The sequence below is a fragment of the Oncorhynchus masou genome, chromosome 12 (assembly GCF_036934945.1).
Source record: "Oncorhynchus masou masou isolate Uvic2021 chromosome 12, UVic_Omas_1.1, whole genome shotgun sequence".
NCBI lineage: Eukaryota > Metazoa > Chordata > Actinopteri > Salmoniformes > Salmonidae > Oncorhynchus > Oncorhynchus masou.
In genome coordinates this window covers 53350549-53369808 of record NC_088223.1, presented here as the reverse complement: position 1 = coordinate 53369808, position 19260 = coordinate 53350549, and the positions used below count along the sequence as shown (strand labels likewise).

General features: G+C 46.0%; 1 protein-coding gene across 10 annotated transcripts in view; it reads left to right on the top strand.

Moving 5' to 3' along the window:
• The window catches only part of LOC135550394 (signal-induced proliferation-associated 1-like protein 1), a 45932-nt gene extending 27274 nt beyond the window's left edge, over positions 1–18658 (top strand). For 7 of the 10 annotated variants that reach the window (XM_064981161.1, XM_064981158.1, XM_064981159.1 and 4 more), the window contains exons 8-16: positions 329–938; positions 1052–1326; positions 3152–3535; positions 6335–6461; positions 6966–7098; positions 8278–8376; positions 8584–8656; positions 10543–10618; positions 14501–18658. In XM_064981161.1, the coding sequence (XP_064837233.1) occupies positions 329–938; positions 1052–1326; positions 3152–3535; positions 6335–6461; positions 6966–7098; positions 8278–8376; positions 8584–8656; positions 10543–10618; positions 14501–14770 (2047 nt within the window). In that variant the 3' untranslated portion in view covers positions 14771–18658. The other 3 variants (XM_064981168.1, XM_064981165.1, XM_064981166.1) reach the window with 3 other exon arrangements.
• Positions 18659–19260: the final 602 nt, after the last annotated feature.

Here is a 19260-nt window from a genome sequence, read left to right as displayed (position 1 = left end):
ACAACTGTCTCTGTTTGTCTCGAGCTGTACCGCTGTCCCTGGCTGCTCCACAACTGTCTCTGTTTGTCTCGAGCTGTACCGCTGTCCCTGGCTGCTCCACAACTGTCTCTGTTTGTCTCGAGCTGTACCACTGTCCCTGGCTGCTCCACAACTGTCTTTGTATGTTTATCTGCTTTCAGCATTATCAATCAGAAATGATAGGTGTAACAATATGTTTACTGTTGTCACATTGTATTTACAGGGGTATCAAAACTAGGAGTGTGCTGCAAGACTGATTATGGGGTTGGATTTCTGATTTTTTTACCCTGACAATCTCTCTCGCCCCCAGGGTGGCGGTAACACGCTCCAAAGACATCCCGTTATTCGGGCCTCTGTTCCCTAAGGGTGCTCGATTCCCCCGTTCCCCTGCCTTCAGAGACTTCCTGCTGGCCAAGGCGGTGAACGCTGAGAACGCTGCCGAGAAGGCGGAGAAGTTCCGCTCCATGGCCACGCGTACACGGCAGGAGTACCTGAAAGACCTGGCAGAGAACTACGTGACCACCACGCCAATCGACTCCTCCACCAAGTTCCCCCTGCTGTCCCTAGGGGGAAAGCGCAAAGACAAACTGAAGGGGGCCAAGGGAGCAGAGCTGCACAGTGCTGGGGCGCTCGTCTGGGCTGTCAGGGCCACCAGTGGGAATGAGGAGGAGACAGGAGGACAAAAGCTGCCCTGTCTACTGGGGGTCTCAGCTGAATCAGTGGTGCTGATCGAGAGATACACACGGAGGGTGGTGTTCAACTGCTGCTGCCGCGACGTGATTGGCTGGAAGGCGGTGACAGACAGCAGGGCCATGGGTGGGCCTTGCCTGGATATCTTCTATGAGAGGGGGGAGGCAGTGTCAATCAGTGTGATGGACAGCCAGGCAGAGGAGATACGGGAGATGGTGCAGAGACTAGAGGTGAGTGGGAAGGCTTTCGAACACCACTGCTCATATTGTGTTATCATATCATGGTTTCCGTTCCGATGTTACATAACAGTATTCAACTCACTGGGTCCTGTTGTTGTCCTCAGCTGGTGACGCGGGGCTGTGAGGCGCGGGAGGTGACCCCGCTGCGTGACGGGGTGGGCCAGCCAGGCTTCCTGATGAGCGAGGAGGGCTTTGTGACAGACCTGCAGCGATTCGGCTATGCGGAGAGTGGGGGTCTGCAGCTGGGGGCGCGGGTGGTGCGACTGTGTGGTCACGCCCTGGTGCACCTGGGGCCGGAGGAGAGGGCCAGACTGCTCCGCACTGCCCACAAGATCCACATCACCGTCATCCCTCCAGACGAGAACGGCAAGCCCCGCAGGTCAGAGAGGGGGGAGAGGGGGAGTCAGAGATGGATGGGGATAGAGGAGAGTGGGGAGGGTAGGGTAACATGGCAAGGATTAGGGTAGAGGCAGATATGGAGAGAGGGATGGGGGTCAGGGTTGTAAAGTGTTTTAGTAGTGTGGTAGGTGAAGAGTAATGCTGATTAGGGGATGAGGGGTTAAAGGAGTAGGAGGAGGGAGGGCTGAGGGGAACAGATTCATTCAGGAGGCCAGGGAGGCACCATGCCAGGGTCACAGCTCACTCTGTTGTTTATGGCGTGCTGTCGTCAGTGTCCCACCAACTGGCTAACCACCAATCAATGGCTCTAATGGCCTCTAATGATAGTGGCCCAGGTAGTGGCTGTTAGCAGAACCCTCTACATCCTTTTAATGTCAGCCAGATCGCCAGTGTTCCAGTGTTACTGCAGCCTGGTGAAGGAGGAACTGCTCAGATAGAGGAAAGGGAACACTTAACAGGATATTAACTTCACAACTTTGCTTACCACATACCTGTCAAACTGGCTAGTGGAAATATCTAGAGAGATAGCGGATGCTGCTTTGACAGTCATGTTTAACATCAGCCCCCAAAAAAAGTGTGGCGGCTGTTACAATGTTGTCACATCCTGTGATAGGGAATGACACTTCTTTGATTTCAAAGAGATTCCATGTTTCTTCATAAGTATTTCTTTTTTTATCCTCCTCATCCGTCTGGCTCAGAGGTACTGCTCTAGAATACTCCCACTAAAGCAAAGACCGACGCAGACGTGTTTTTACATTTTAGAAATCGTTTTTCTTGGTGTGAGCCGGACCGTCATTGATTTCAACAACCACAGACTACAGTATGGCACAGAAGAGTATAGTACAGTATAAAGTACTGTATTGTACCCTATTTTACTCTTATGTACTCTACTGAACTAAACTGTACTTTACTTAACTGTACTCTACTGCATTAAACTTCACTCTGCTCTACTCTACTGAGTTAAACTCTACTGTCCTGAACCATACCGTGCCGTACTCTACTCTACTGCAGTGCTTCCCAAACTGTGGGAACCACTGTCATTCAGCAGACACTCTTATCCAGAGTGACTATTCTTGTATTTTGATTATGGAGTTTTGTCAAGTCTATTAAACGACTCCATTTATACCAAGTTTGATTCTCCTGCGCCTGACTTCCCTGCCACCTACACACACGACATTACAGAACCACTGTCATTCAGCAGACGCTCTCGTCCAGAGTGACTTACAGTCAGTGCATTCGACTAAGGTATATAAAACATATCGCAGTCATAACAAGAAAAAGAACATTTCTGTATCCGTTACTGAGAATGATATTGTAGTTGAAGTGGTCTGTTGGTTTATTATAATACAGTAGGTTGGACTACCTTGAACATCATCTTTGCCAGACTTAACGTTTCTGAAAAAGCTAACATTAGTGCGTGTGACAGAAAGAAAAAAAAGAGTAATAATCTTGTGATATAACGCTTACTTCCTTTAGAATGTATGTGCAGTTGAAATTTGGCCATACATATTTTCAACGTCTGTATATCACACGGTTTCTACGTTCATTCAAAACAGAAAATGAACCTGATTTCAGCGTCTGGGAAAAGTTGTATTTTCAACGTCCGTAAAATATGTATTTTCACCTTTCATTCAGCATCTAAAATGAACCTAACTTCAACGTCTGGCGAAGACGTCTTTTCAATGTCATTTTGCTTACTGGATTGTATCATTCCTGAACAAACTGAATGCTTCAAAAAGGGAAGTATGAATATTTCCTCAGTAATAACATGTTGTCGGTGTGTATTCTGTCTCTGATGGCTCCAGGAGTTTCTCCGAGTTGTACCAGAAAGCCATCCAGGATGCAGAACGTAAGCCTGGGGAGGGCCAGTCTGGAGAGGCCTGGGTACTGGACGAGAGGGAGGAGGAGGAGGAGCTGGAGGAAGAGGAGCGTGAACAGGGAGAGGGAAAGGAGGCGGAGACGATGGAGGGACCAGCTGAGGGAGGAGAGGCTGAGGACAGGCCGTCAGAGATGGGACAGGGTGAGGAGGACCAGGGGGACCAGGGCTCCCTTTTCTCCACACCCAGCCTGCCTATTTTACGGGCCACCTCCCTGCATGACCACCCCCCCAACCAGACCATGGAGGCGATCAGCCACTCCCAGCTAACACGCAGCTACTCCTTAGAGTACTCCCGGGACATGTGTGGCGGGTACGTGACCTCTGCCCTCAGTCTCATCATACACCTCAGGTTATCTCTGCTTTACTCAGAGAATTTTCTGACATCCGGGGGGCTTGACATTAACGTGTGTCCACTCATAACATTTTTTTGTTGGACTGAGTGTACAAAACATTAGGTACACCAATCTTTCCATGACATAGACTAACCAGGTGAATCCAGGTGAAGGCAATGATCCCTTATTGATGTCAACTGTTAAATCCACTTCAATCAGTGTAGGAGACGGGTTAAGGAAAGATTTTTAAGCCTTGAGACAATTGAGACATGGGTTGTGTGTGTGTGCCATTCAGAGGGTGAGTGGGCGAGACAAAAGATTTAAGTGCCTTTGAACGGGGTATGGTAGTAGGTGCCAGGCACACTGGTTTGAGTGTGTCAAGAACTGCAACACTGCAACACAGCCAACTTGACAACTGTGGGAAGCATTGGAATCAACAGCAGCATCCCTTTCTACACCTTGTAGTCCATTCCCAGAGGACTTGAGGCTGTTCTGAGAGCAAATATTAGGAAGGTGTTCCTAATGTTTTATACACTCAGCGTAGATATAAGTTGTCCCAATGGACTAGTAAAAAAATACATAAAAATCACAATATCAAACAATTTCTCCGATCAGAGAGGCCAATAATATTCAAATATATTTATTTTTCATGTACATAAATAACAAAGCCTACAGGTCAAAGTTTGGGTGAAATGCATATTGGCTACAGTCTCATGTCCAAACCGATAATGACATGAGGGAGGCCTTAGAAAATGTAGCCAAACTTTAATGAGCCTTTTAATTCCATAAATATAGGCTAAACGCCAGTCATGTTTGACAAATATAATGAAGTAAAATGAACATGAACCTTTAAGGGCTTGATTCTGTACTCAAACGGCAAACCGGAGAGTCGGAGGGGTCACCATTTTGAAACTATTTAAAAAATAAACGTAATTGTTTCAAACCTGGACGTTTCATGTCATTTTATGATGCATGTATTACCTTGTTTCAAAGTAGCCTAGCCAAAATGGGACCATAGAAATGTTGAGAGAATTATTTTATAAACACTTAATATGACATTGAAAACAGCATTTCTCTCATGTTCTATTGGTTTTCAAATCCACATGATTTTATTGTCAGGCAGCCAAAGGCATTATCCTAGTCATATTGGTAACTCATGCTAGTTGAAGCATCTTTAGATCTCCCCTCTTACTTTCTAACAGATATTTTCATCTCTGTCACATAGAACCACATGTGGTGTGCTTTGTGGTGCGCTTTGTGGTGTGCTTTGTGGTGTGCTTTGTGGTGTGCTTTGTGGTGCGCTTTGTGTGGTGCGCTTTGTGGTGCGCTTTCTGGTGCGCTTTGTGGTGTGCTTTGTGGTGCGCTTTGTGGTGCGCTTTCTGGTGTGCTTTCTGGTGCGCTTTGTGGTGCACTTTGTGGTGCGCTTTGTGGTGTGCTTTGTGGTGCGCTTTTGAGAAAGGTGTTTTTACATTTTGAAACATTCGCGCATAGCCTACAGCCACGTAATAATAATAATATAATATAACATAATATAAAAACTTTATCAAAATGTTAAGCTTAATGGTCTGGTCTGTTGCATCAGCCACATTGCTTTTTAAAATGTTTTCTAAATATTTATACAAACATTTTTTTGGCTGTATAATTGTTTTGACTGTATTTTTTGGCTGTATTTGGGGTCTCTCGCCCCAGAACTGTCCCAGAGTTTTTAACTTTCAACATATTTTTTATCATCTCAGGGACAATGGGACGACATAAATGTATAGAGCCGTGGAGAGAATTTATTTTGTAAAGACATAAAAAGTATTTGGTTGTAATTGTAATGTTTCAATATTTTATAGGCGACCAAGGATGGTCAACCATCCTTCACGAGAGCCTTAAAAAGGCTGTGTTGTATTTTTAAATTTTTGACCCGTTTTTCTCCCCAATTTCGTGGTATCCAATTGTTGTAGTAGCTACTTTCTTGTCTCATCGCTACAACTCCCATACGGGCTCGGGAGAGACGAAGGTTGAAAGTCATGCGTCCATCCAACCGGAAGCCAGCCGCACCAATGTGCCGGGGGAAACACTGTGTACCTGGCAACCTTGGCTAGCGCGCACTGCGCCCGTCCCGCCACAGGAGTCGCTGGTGCGCGATGAGACAAGGACATCCCTACCGACCAAGCCCTCCCTAATCCGGACGAAGCTAGGCCAATTGTGCGTCGCCCCACCTCCCGGTCGCTGCCGGTTTCCACAGAGCCTGGGCGCGAACCCAGAGTCTCTGATGGCACAGCTGGCGCTGTGCCGTGTTGTATTTTGAGACAGGCTTGAATATGCAAAGACGGTAGCCTATATTTTTGTCTGATTCTCTATCGTAAAAAAAGATAGGAATGCATTTTATTTTGTAAAGGGGTTCCTTGCATCATACAATTACGTAAAAATGGTGTTACAGACCTTTTTTTAGGGGGGGGGGGGGGCAAATGACTTCAGCTTTTGGACAAGTAAAAAATCTGTTCTGCTTGTCGCAAGGATAAATTGAAAAAAAAGTTAATGTCAAGCCCTGCATCCTAGTTATCCTGCGTTAAGACATAATGGTTTTAGAGGTATTATTTTGTGCGTGTGTATTTATGGTTTCACAGTAAGCAGAATCAGACTGCTAAACTCAAATCTTAGCCCAAATTTGAGCTATCCTGAAGATTACTAGGTTAACCAGTTTGCCCTCCAGATTGGATTGGAAAGTCATTAGTATAAACAGCGGATTTATAATGTATGTCTCAATCTCCCCGTGTCCGCTGTGACAGGCATGTGTATGACAACGTGGGTGTGAAGATGGAACGTCACATCTATGAGAACCCAGGAGAGCTGAGAGACGCCACGCCTGACCTCATCCTGGCTGTTAAACCCAAGGTGCCCCTGGACGAGGAGCAGGTACAGAGACACACACGGACAAACACCTGGTGAGTGATCTGTTGAAGGTTCCCTATTCGATAAACCTCTAACCCTCTTCTCTATGTCCATCGCTCTCTCTCTCTCTCCATCACTCTCTCTCTCTCTCACTCTCTCTCCATCGCTCTCTCTCTCTCCATTGCTCTCTCTCTCTCTCTATTGCTCTCTCTCTCTCTCACTCTCTCTCCATTGCTCTCTCTCTCCATTGCTCTCTCTCTCTCTCCCTCCATCACTCTCCCTTTCTCTCTCTCGCTCTCTCTCTCTCTCCCTCCATCACTCTCTCTCTCTATCGCTCTCTCTCTCTCCATCCATCCACTCTCCCTCTCTCTCTCTCTCTCCCTCTCCCTCCATCACTCTCCCTCTCTCTCTCCCTCTCTCTCCCTCCCCCCTTCTCTCTCTCTCTCTCTCTCTCTCTCTCTCTCCCTCTCTCTCTCTCTCTCTCTCTCTCTCTCTCCCTCTCTCCCCCCCCCCCCTCTCTCTCTCTAGTTTGTAGGGGCTGAGCTGGGTGAGGAAAGGATGTTAGTGAGGGACCCTTCCCTGTCCTCCGCCCGGTTGTCGTGTCTGGACAGAACAGAGAGGAACTCCCGAGCTTTGAGCCTACACAACTCCATCACCAAGAGTGGGTGTTCCACCACACCGCTCACTCTGTCCTCCATAACCATCCCATTCCTCTCAAATGTCCTCGCACACCTCTAAACCATCAACATATCCTCAAATGTCAACTTCTAGCTAGACTTCCTTTGTCGAGATGAGGTTGGTGATGTGTTATGAATCCCACTTCCTATGTATTACTCCTGTATAAAACAGCATGCATGGGCGATAGCGAAGAGGGATCTCCTCAATGATCTTGATAACGCTCATAATCGATAAGGAACACACCGTTGTTCCTCTGCCACAGCAACCAACAGCTTGAGAGGGAGAGCAGTCAAACAAAAGAGAGAAGCTGTAAAGAGTGAGAGATGAGTCACTATGATAAGAGGAGGAGTGTGAAGGCATGGCTAGGAGGCTGATCAGACAGGCAGCTGTCTGAAACAAAAGTCCTCTGCGCAGACCCTGTGCCAGCTGATAAGGCCAGGCGGAATGGTGCTGAAATTGAACAATTACAACTGTTCAAAAATGCTCTCCGCTTTAATTGAGCCTCAAATCCGTTTTTTAGCCTCCGGACCCTTTCTCCCCTAAACCCCTCTCCTCATTATCCTCATTTAGCCCTGCCTTCCATCCCCTTTGTCCCTCTTCTTTCATCTTGGCTGCCCCCTATCCCCCTAACCCAATATGCCCCCCGCCCCTCTACCACCCCCTACCAGCTCCAGTCTAAAGGAGGGACAGATGGAGGATGGGAGGGGTGGGCTTTAGGCTGCTTCAAATCAGGGATCCCTTTTGGACCATCTGCTCTCTCTCTCCCTCTCTCTCTGCCGTAAGGCGATGGAACTCATATTTCTATAAGAGCACACACACTCATCCTCTCAGCAAATACTTTGTTTTTTTTTCGGAGGAGATTATCTCCGTTTCCCTCCCCACACTCCAGAAGTCAGTTACACACAGAGATGGAAAGAACCCACTTCTCCCTCTCGCGCTGCAGCTAGTCGGCCAGTGCCACCGAGGCGGCAAAGCATCATGATACCACCCCCTGGTGGTGGCTCTTTGTCATTGTTAAACCAGAGAATTTGCCTGCTCATAAATCCCACAATTCTATTGTGTTGTCAAACTGTATTGTCCTACATACATTCATGGTCTGCTACTCCCCTCAGAGATATGCTTTTGTGATGAAAGCACATTGAAACCCTGTTTTCTCTCTCAGTCCTGTCCGAGAACACAGATTCCTCAGAGGAGGAGTGGCAGTCGATAGCTGATCTAGCCGCCGCCTGTCGCGGCATCCTGGAGGCCTTGTCACAGGAAGGTAAGAAAACATCTGCGGGGGATTACAACAGATGATTTATTTTATTTGACTAAATACATCTACATCTGTTATATTTTACACATTATCACTGGAAATGGCAATCGTGGCAGTGTTGAAAATGAAACATGGTACATTTTCTATTCAGTCTATATGACTGTGTGGTTGAGCTCAGTGACTAACACGGTTGAGTGATGTGTCATGTTTCAGATCGTAAAGCAGGAGATGGGACCCAAGGAGCAGACTCCCTGACAGATGGCAAGCTAAAGGACATGAAGGACAGGTGGGTTTGAGTCTCCAGCTATATACACGCACACACACACACACACACACACACACACACATACACACATACATACATACATACATACATACATACATACATACACATACACACACACACACACACACACACACACACACACACACACACACACACACACACACACACACACACACACACACACATACACATATACATACACACGCGCACACACACACACACACACACACACACACACACACACACACACACACACACACACACACACACACACACACACACACACACACACATACATAAACATACACATACACATACACATATACATATACATATACATGCACACGCACACACACACACACACATACACAGACACACACACACACAGTGGGTCACTGTAGAAGACAGGTGGGTTTGAGTCTCCAGCTATATACACGCACACACACACACACACACACACACACACATACACACATACATACATACATACATACATACATACACACACACATACACACACACACACACACACACACACACACACACACACACACACACACACACACACACACACACACACACACACACACACACACACATATACATACACACGCACACACACACACACACACACACACACACACACACACACACACACACACACACACACACACACACATATACATACACACGCGCACACACACACACACACACACACACACACACACACACACACACACACACACACACACACACACACACACACACACACACACACATACATAAACATACACATACACATACACATATACATATACATATACATGCACACGCACACACACACACATACACATACACAGACACACACACACACAGTGGGTCACTGTAGACCTCTGCATATTTCTCTCTGTATGTGAACTCCAAATGGTGTCTGACTCATTGTGTGGATCTGTGGCTGTGGGAGTTTCTGATTCAGAGATGGACTGTTGAACAGTTCTCATAGTTCAGCCTCGGTTGCTCATCATGATACTGGCTCATTGGCATGTTGCCTGTCCTTATCTCGCTCTTCATCGTCTCTCACACTTTTTTCTCTTTCTTGAAGAACTGACTAACACTCGTTCTCTGTACTGTCATGTATTGTCTTTCTGATTTAGTCAGTGCATCAGCCTCCCTCCTTGATTCCGTGTGGTGGCGTTTCCCTGGCAGCCCATTCCCTCCTTATTGTCTCTCCCATTCTGACCCCATGTCTCTCTTGCTCACATACATACATGTATTTACTCACGGTCTTCTCATACACACACCAAACCAAAAGAAAGGATCCCTACTGGTAACACATACAGACACTACCGAACTACAGGTAACTGACTAAATCTAAATAATGGAAACGCTTGAGTAAATGAGGGATACAAAGGATACAAAGGTGCTTCCACACAGGGGTGGTTATTGAGTTAAGTAAGCAATGAACATCCCATCATGCTTAGGGTAATGTATACAAATGAACAGTTGCCCATTATTTTGGCTACCATGGCTAGAAGAAGAGATCTCAGTGACTTTAAAAGAGGGGACTCACAGGAGCATGCGGGGTTTAAAGTGTGTGTGTCTCACGCCACCAGATCTCAACCCAATTGAACACTAATGGGAGATTCTGGAGTAGATCTAGAAACTTTGCTATCCACCGTCCTCAACAAAACAGCAATTAATGTTACATCCCTCCAATAGATTTCCAGACACCTTAGAATCTATTCCAAGGTGCATTGGAGCTCTTCTGACAGCTCAGGGTGGCCCAATGCCCTATTAAGACACGTTATGTTGGTATTTCCTGTATTTTGGCAGTTACCTGTCTGTGCATTATACTGAGTGTGTGTCTCTCTCCCATGCCCCTGTAGTGACTCCCCTGGCCACATGGAGAAGGTTTCCCAGCTGGAGGACATGCTGAAGAGGCTGCAGGACGACCTGCAAAAGGTACTCCCCATTCAGATGGCCAACCACAGCCCCTCCCCAGACCCCCCTCACAGCATCCTGCCCACACTGTGACCCCCCCCCCTCCCTCCGCCTCCCCCAACCCCCTGACTCCTACTGCAAGCACACAAACACACAGAGGGAATGTAGAGGTAGGGCGGGCAGCAGGCGGGACAAGCAAAAGAAACCTGTCTTGTCATTGGGCAGGGTGAACAGAGGAGATGAGAAGATTGGCTGGAGTGACATTGGGCAACCATGCTCACTCTCTCAACACTAAGCGACCAAAAGGCAACAGAGGCAAGTAAAAGCATGAGATGTGTCCTCTGTTGTTGTGTTAAGACAACAGAACAATAACAATTGGAAATAGAACTAGTAAAAAACAGGCCCAGAGTTCATTAACCCAATGACCCAAATCCACCACTAGGGTCCTTCATGGATGTGAAACATTGGAAGTGAAGTTCCTCCTCACAACCCTGAAAGTCTGACAGGCTGTCAGTCATCCCTGTGTGCTGCCTCTGGATCTCTTAGCACCATGTTCCTCACCCCGTTTACCGGCTCTTCTCTGGGAAGCACGGGGACTTGGGGATACTTTTTGAAGTCCTCACAACTGCTGAATGACTGGTTACTCTTGTAATGTAAAAGGAAGAAGCACATTGGAGAAAGGGAGAGAGAGAGAGAAAGAGCGAAAGAAGGGGGGAGAGAGAGAGAGAGTTTTGGAAGCCTCCCGAGCGTCCTTAAACACATTCTCAATTGGGTGAAACATGATTCCTGTGTTACAGTAACGAGAGTGTTTAATCTCGAAGGTCAAATTAAACCCTGCGGTATGCAGTGTGCTATATCCCCTCCAACCAAGTCCTTATCACCACTCATATATCCAAGAGACGCCACACTGCCAGAGTTTTAAGCTGGCATCCGACTAAGTGAATGACATTCCAAGGATTTTTTTGTGCAAATGCTATTCGCTCAACTTGGTTCTTGAAACACGTGAGACATAAAGCACACAAAAGAATCAAACTCAAAAGAATCAAACTCAAAAGAATCAAACTCTGCAGACTTTCTGGTCACAAACCCTGTGGCTATAACACCAACATATAACCAGTCTTACCCTCTGTTTTTGTCTGTAACTCCCTACGCTTCCTCGGAAAACACACCATTAACACAGTATTATCATCAATTTACACAACACAACACAGAGACATTGGCAGTCAGGGACAATGCACCAAGGAGGACGACCTTACAGAGAACTACCACATCAGATGACCCCTTTCCACGTTTCTCTGTTGTTTACCCTCTGCCCTGGGAGAGTGAGTGAGTGAGCATGGTTGGTTCTAGGCTCTCCCAGTCCCATAGTAGGGCCAGTAGAAATAGGACTCACCGAAGACTGTGGGAGGAGCTAGTTGGGTTCCATTCAGAAGTGTGCTGTGTCACCTAGACTACTTTTGGTTAGTCTTTGGTTTCTGTCCATGACTGCCAAGAAGGGGAGGGTTTACAGCTGAGCTAGTACAGTTTGAGCAAAATCATCTGATGTGGCGATGAGAATGTGTTCCTTTGCTTTCTGTGTGAGTTACAATCTCATCAGTTTATTTTCCAATTATAAAGCTGAGTACTGGTTATTTCAGGTTAATTGATTTGCTTTAGGGCACAGTTGCACTATGGCCCACTAGGGAGTTGAACCAGCAAGGCCATACAGTACTGCTGCTACCAAAGAGAATTCCTATTGACCCAGATTGATGATAATACCTAACTGGTTTCAGCTATCATTCATTGTTATTGTCAATGTGCTGTGAGTCCCACCACTCACAACACAGCAGACAGACAGACAACACTGGAGTCAGTCAGGATAGAACCCACACTCCATATAGACAATCAAATAAATCAACACCATCACACAAGTCAATGGTGTGTGGAGGCAATATTACATTGCATTCATTCCATTGTTTTATTTTTTTTTTTGAGATTGAGTTTGAATAAATCCAATCACCAAGCTAATTGGCCCAAGCTAAGTATAGCTCGCTCACTCATGGCACGCTGTACTTATCGAAGATTAAGTTACAATGAGCTTACATTTCATACCATTGCTCAAAACCCTTATCCACTGCGGCGAATCCCTTACAGAAACACCACGATTTCACAAAATCACATGATTGGAACATTTCACACGTGATCACATTTTCACATGTGTATGTTCGTGTTGTCACATGTCGCTTTACATGTCGTCACGTTGTCACATTCACTATACATAAGAGCACGTGGTCACATGAGAACATGTCATTTTGTAACACTTTTTCCGTAAAGGGATCTGGCATATTACTCTGCACTCAGTGTTGCCAACTTTCTGCAATGAAGCAATCTTTCTTTATTGGTCAATGACTTTGTTCTGCAAGTGAACAGCAGATGTGGCAACGCACATCTCTTTTGGAGGGTTACAAAAAGTCAGTTAAAGGTGGTGTGATAGGAATGCAGTTGGCAAAACTGGTTGTAGTGGTAGTTGCCCCTGTCTGTTTGTCTACCCTGAGTCTCTGGTTTCCCGTCTCTGTTGCTACCGTGTATGACATAGCCAACAGGAAGCATTTACTATGGCAAATCACTGCACTGAAAGTTGCAGTAGCTGATTTCAAACTCAGTTCCAAGTAGTGAGGGATTAGGGTGACCCCTGCTGTTTGCTAGATTAGGAATGCCTGTCATTTTGGAGTTTGAGTCTTTAGAGACATTTCACTTGTATAACAATCAGCTACATTAAACATGTTATGGCAATTCCTCTGTTCTCGTTTAAAGGTCCAATGTAGCTGTTTTACTGTGATTGTTTTCAATTAAAAGGGTCAAAAAGGGGCCTCCCGAGTGGCGCAGTGGTCTAAGGCTCTGCAGTGCTAGTTGTGCCACTAGAGAACCTGGTTTGAGTCCAGGCTCTGTCGCAGCCGGCTACGACTGGGAGACCCATGGGGCGGTGCACAAAAGGGCCCAGCATTGTCCAGGTTAGGGGAGGGTTTGGCCAGCAGGGATGTTCCTGTCCCATTGCGCCCTAGCAACTCCTGTGGCAGGCCAGACGAAATGCACTGACACGGTCACCAGGTATACAGTGCTTCCTCCAACACATTGGTGTGGCTGGCTGGCTTCTGGGCTAAGCGGGCATTGTGTCAAGAAGCAGCTGGGTTGTGTTTTGGAGGACTCACAGCTCTCGACCTTCGCCTCTCCCGAGTCCGTACGGGAGTTGCAACGTTGGGACAGGACTGTAACTACCAATTGGATACCATGAAAAAGGGGTAGAATAATCAAATCAAAAATAATGGTCATAAAGAAATAAAAATAGCTTCTTGACAAAGAGCAATTCCTCAAGCAAGAATTTTGCTATGGCTGTCTGGGTGTGGTCTGGGAGTGGGGAGAACTACAAAGTAGCTGTTATTGGCAGAGAGGTTTGGAACTCTCTTTCTTACTGGTCTATTAACTGTGATGTCACCGGGCAGGCCAAAACTCCATACCACCAAAACAGGCGACATTTCAGGCAGTCTTTTCAAACAGCTCTCTAAAAGGGCATTATCATACTTTTCACAGTATTATTCCTACCTCATAGTGTGGAAATATATATAAAACACAGGAAAGTCTAGTTGTTGACTGCACTGGGTCTTTAATAAGAGATTGATTTATTAATTGGTTGTATGGTCTCGAACAAGTGGTTGCCATAGTAAATCCGTTTGAACATTTCCTCCATACGCCACCTCTCCCCATGGATTGCTTTTATGGAAGGTAATTGGTTTTGTATTTGTGTGTATGTGCGTGCGTGCAAGCATCTGGTATGTGTGTGTGCTTCTCCAGTACCCAGTCTTGCACTGCCTCCACCACTATAAGGCTTGTATGTTTGTGAACCCCTCTGTCTGTGTGTGCCTGCAGTCTTGTCCACTCAATGCAGCCACCCCTCACCCACCTCCACCCATACCCAGCCCCCTCTCACCCCTCCATCCATCCCAGCCATGGTGGTCTGACAGACGGATGTTGTTGTGTGCCGCTCCCTGGCAGGAGAAGGAGGACAAGGCGGTGCTGCAGGCCGAGGTGCAGAGCCTCAGGCAGAATAACCAGCGGCTGCAGGAGGAATCCCAGAGCACCGTGTCCCGCCTCATCAAAGTCACCGAGCTGCTGTGCAATGTCAACAAGCCCTGTTAGCTCCACCACAGTGCACACTGTGTACACACACACACACACACACACACACACACACACACACACACACACACACACACACACACACACACACACACACACACACACACACACAAACAAACACACACAGATAATCGCACACAGATCACAAACACACTGCGCATTAAATATTGTATAAAAACACACCAGCACAGTACATCAACCTGCTCTACACCACACATGCATAAGACTCCTCATTCTGTAGGATGACATTTTACCTCTGGGCAAGCCCATGATGAGGGCAGAGTCAACTCAAAAAACAACTCTGAAACATTTCTCACCATCTGATAGTCCTCCCAATAGATTGACTAATGGTTGTGCTTTACCCAAGAGTGTGTTTTGTACCTTGAGTGTGCGCAAGTGAGTGTGTGTGTGTGTGTGTGTGTGTGTGTGTGTGTGTGTGTGTGTGTGTGTGTGTGTGTGTGTGTGCGTGTGTGTGTGTGTGCCGTCACTATGTTTCTTTTATTTTGCTTCACATACTTGACAAGTTGGGCAGAATAGCAATTGCTTAAAACAACCCAGTTGATTTAGATGAAGAGGCACGTGTGCAGCATGTTTGGTGGCTGTTTATTTCCATTGACACAAAGCGTGTGTGTATGTCTCATGAGGTACGTATGTAAACAGTAGTCTCCCTCTCTGCTCAACCCACGCCATGGACCGAGAGCAGTTCAGCTGGGCACCCTTAGAGTGGAGGGCCTTGGAGCTACATATTACACAGGGAGAAAGGAAGATGAAGATTGCATGCCTGCAGGCAGCCTGCTGGAAAAGATGGAATGATGCATACTGACCCTGCCTCTCTCTGCCAACATTCACACGGAATGGTTCATTCATTGGGTCGAGACACCATTCTCTCCTCTCCATACCTCCTCAGCTTAATTTCAAGGGTGGTGGACTTGAGTATTCCACGTCTGCTTCCAGTGAATGAGACACAATTTATTTATAAGGGAAACCGATATTCAAGTGGATAATACCTCTGCTGAGGATGAAACAATGGGGGAGATCCTCGTCATCCCTGAAAGACTGGCTGTAGAAGCTATGCTGTAGAAAGTGCACCTCCTGCTGGACTGAACCATGCATTGTCATAAGGCAGCTCTCCTTTTAGACAAAACTATTGTAGGGATTTAATGTGAACTGGACAGGATTTCTTTAGTGAACACAGCCTTCTGTGTTACAATATATGTTGTGTTTGATGGCCACAATGACAATTCAGTGTATTTGAAATGAATCCAGAATGGAGTGGTTACCTGTGGGTGAGGGATTCCCACATTTCACCCTAATGTTTTTGTCTGTGTACCTACTGTATGTGTGTTTCTGTGTTGTTCTTGCACTTTTAGCATCACCTATATCGGCATGGGACAGGGCACATATTTAACCTCCTGCCCAGATTCATGCCTTGCTTGAAACATTTAAGTGGATTTGATCTCACCACTTCACCTCACCCCACCTCACCTTCAGGTCCACTGCTGATGACGCCAATAACAATGTGAGATCAGAGGAGAACGGGATTATTCCTCCTCCAAGACTGTTCTGCCAAAAGATGCCAAGGCAGCTCTCCTACACCCAACTCAAACCACTGGACCCAGCTGTGTTGTACAGCTCTGTAAGGGATGCCAAACAAAAAGCTATTGTTTGTTGTATATACTATTTTACTTCCTCTTGTAATTTTATTTTAGAGTCACTGTGATTACCCGGTACCAGCAGATAATGATATATTCAAATTAAATTATAAATCTAAACTTTATCTATATGTGAAGACAACATGTACAGCTGAACTGCTCAGTGCTACTTAGTACATTTGGTTGTGTATGCCCTCAATTGCAGGATGGTTTAATATGGAGACTAGTGTAAATGTGCCCAAACAGGCAGTTTGAGCCAGGCTGTTTAAAATGGTGATGCCTTGTTGTTGGAAATGATTAGCAGAGTGGAGAAGTGTAAGAATATCTGATGTTTTACTGTGTTCTTCTGTATAGTTCTGTAGATTGTAGGAGGTTGATGAAGCATGATAATGCACCAGGTCACTTCCTAGCTCCCCTCTCTGTGTGTGTGTATGTATGTAAAAAAAAAAAAAAAACATGTAATAACTTATTAATCTTGCAAATGTGGAATTCCCTGTTAGATGTGTCAATACAAGGGGAGGGAGGCAGCAATTAGATGTGCTATAAAGTTCAAATGGTATGATAGGGGTTGGTTTTAAGGAAGAATCTGTTTTTATATGTACATTCAAATACAAGAAGGCAAGAGGTCAAATATTTCTGCAGTGTCATAGTATTTCTTGGGGAAACGATAATAGCTATCGTTATCATTCTAGTATTGAGCTATTCATTCAGAGCTCCTACGTTCACGTTCAATAAGGTCTCTAATGCCACTAGGTACGCCTTAAAGAGTGACTCTGGGACTCTCCAGAGAGGACAGGACAGACAACATGGTCAGACTGGTTCATGTGAAGGCTTCTCTCTCAGACATTGTGCCTACCTGAAATTGTAATGTATGGTAACTCAGCGTGGTGTCTTCATGGTCATTGTTTTCAGGCAGTGTCGGGTTGTCCTGTATCCTGCAGGATAGACAGGTGTGTCTGCCACATGACAGTGGTAGATGTAGGGTTGGTTGGTATGGGGTCTCTCCAGGGTCTGCTCGTCAATCCTCCCAGAGGATCTGTGGCCATTAAATCAAAAAGATGGGTTTAGGGACCCCAGGAAAGTGTCATAAAGGTTATATGAAGACGATATGAAGTGTGTTTGCTTGTGTTTGGTTAAAGGAAATGATCCACATAGTGCTGGTTTAAGACCAACATCTCCAACCTTATTGAATCACAATCATTCGATGCATAAAAACATAACTTTCCACAATCATTTGGACATGAACCATCCAGTGCACTTTGAACCCCCATTTATGTATCACAAAAAGTATCCCTGAGTGACTCCTAACAACACCTTGTATGCCTGAGTGACCCCTAACAACACCTTGTATCCCTGAGTGACCCCTAACAACACCTTGTATGCCTGAGTGACTCCAAACAACACCTTGTATGCCTGAGTGACCCCTAACAACACCTTGTATCCCTGAGTGACCCCTAACAACACCTTGTATGCCTGAGTGACTCCAAACAACACCTTGTATGCCTGAGTGACCCATAACAACACCTTGTATCCCTGAGTGACCCCTAACAACACCTTGTATGCCTGAGTGACCCATAACAACACAATGCAGATGGTAACAATGCAGTAGTCCTTTCACTCACCTGCTCTAGGCTACATCAGCTGGCAAACGATCTCCACCCAGCCAATAGTAAACCTGTGAGAATGATCCCTGGTAGAGACATTGTGGTTGTTGCCTCCTCCCATCCATGCTGTAGGAGAGGAAACCAATGACCAGTTTTTTTTTCTTTTATCCTCTTATTTGTTTGCCTTATATGTCATTGCATCATCCTTACAGGAAACCACTGCTCTCCGTACAGTGTGTGCCCTACTCCCACCTTGTCATCTCTTTGCTGCTGTTGTAGAAGGCGATGCATTCATGTGGCCATACAGTAAGGATGATAGAATACAGTACATTATTACCAGTGGAACCACACATAACATCACATCCCCAGTGTAGGTTTATGGGAGGCCTGGCCACACGTTGCTCATGTCACAACGGTAGCACGCACTATGCACTCTGCTCAGCCAGTTAAAGAGCTGACGTTACCATAGCCAGGCAGTGGCACACTGAGGGAATGTGCTGTGACAAAACATGGTTTCAGCATGATGCCACCTTCACCTGTTATGTCATCCACGAGAAGAGTAAATTGACTAAATGTTGTTCATGTACTGTGAACTGGAGGGCTCATGGCAATAAAGATTCCTCTGTACCTTTCGAAGTGGTTGGTGTATCAATGCTATGATTGTCAATGTCTCTTTCTTTGTGAGGCCTGAGAAGTGGCAGTGTCGCGGAATGTCCAACGGAGGATTGTTCTTTTGATGTGACTCAGACTTGTAAAAACGCCACCTGTCGACAATAATGTGACAACAACATGATCACTCCAGATGAGCCCTGACACCTTTACTGCAGTGGCGAACAGAGGTTGTGTGTTACAACCTCGACATCATTTCACTCCGCCGGGTTATTCAAACACAACACAACCCCTGACTGCAGACATCCAATAACTGGACCGTTCATAGTTGAATAGCCTACATTACATTTGCATGTGGTGAGCATCATCCCGTGTAACGGATCCATTCAGAAGTAGATGTAGGACTTTCTACAGGTGACTGTACAGACTAGACACGGAGAGCATCACCATTGGTCTGAGCCGTTTTACTGCACGCCGAAACACAAGTCACAGAGTGAGTAATGACAACATGACTAAATAATGAAAGGGAAGTGTTTATTTAACGGAACTCCTCTGGAATTGACTATATAGTGCATGCACACTCTCCTCGTGCATATGCATGCACATACACACACTAAACACGACG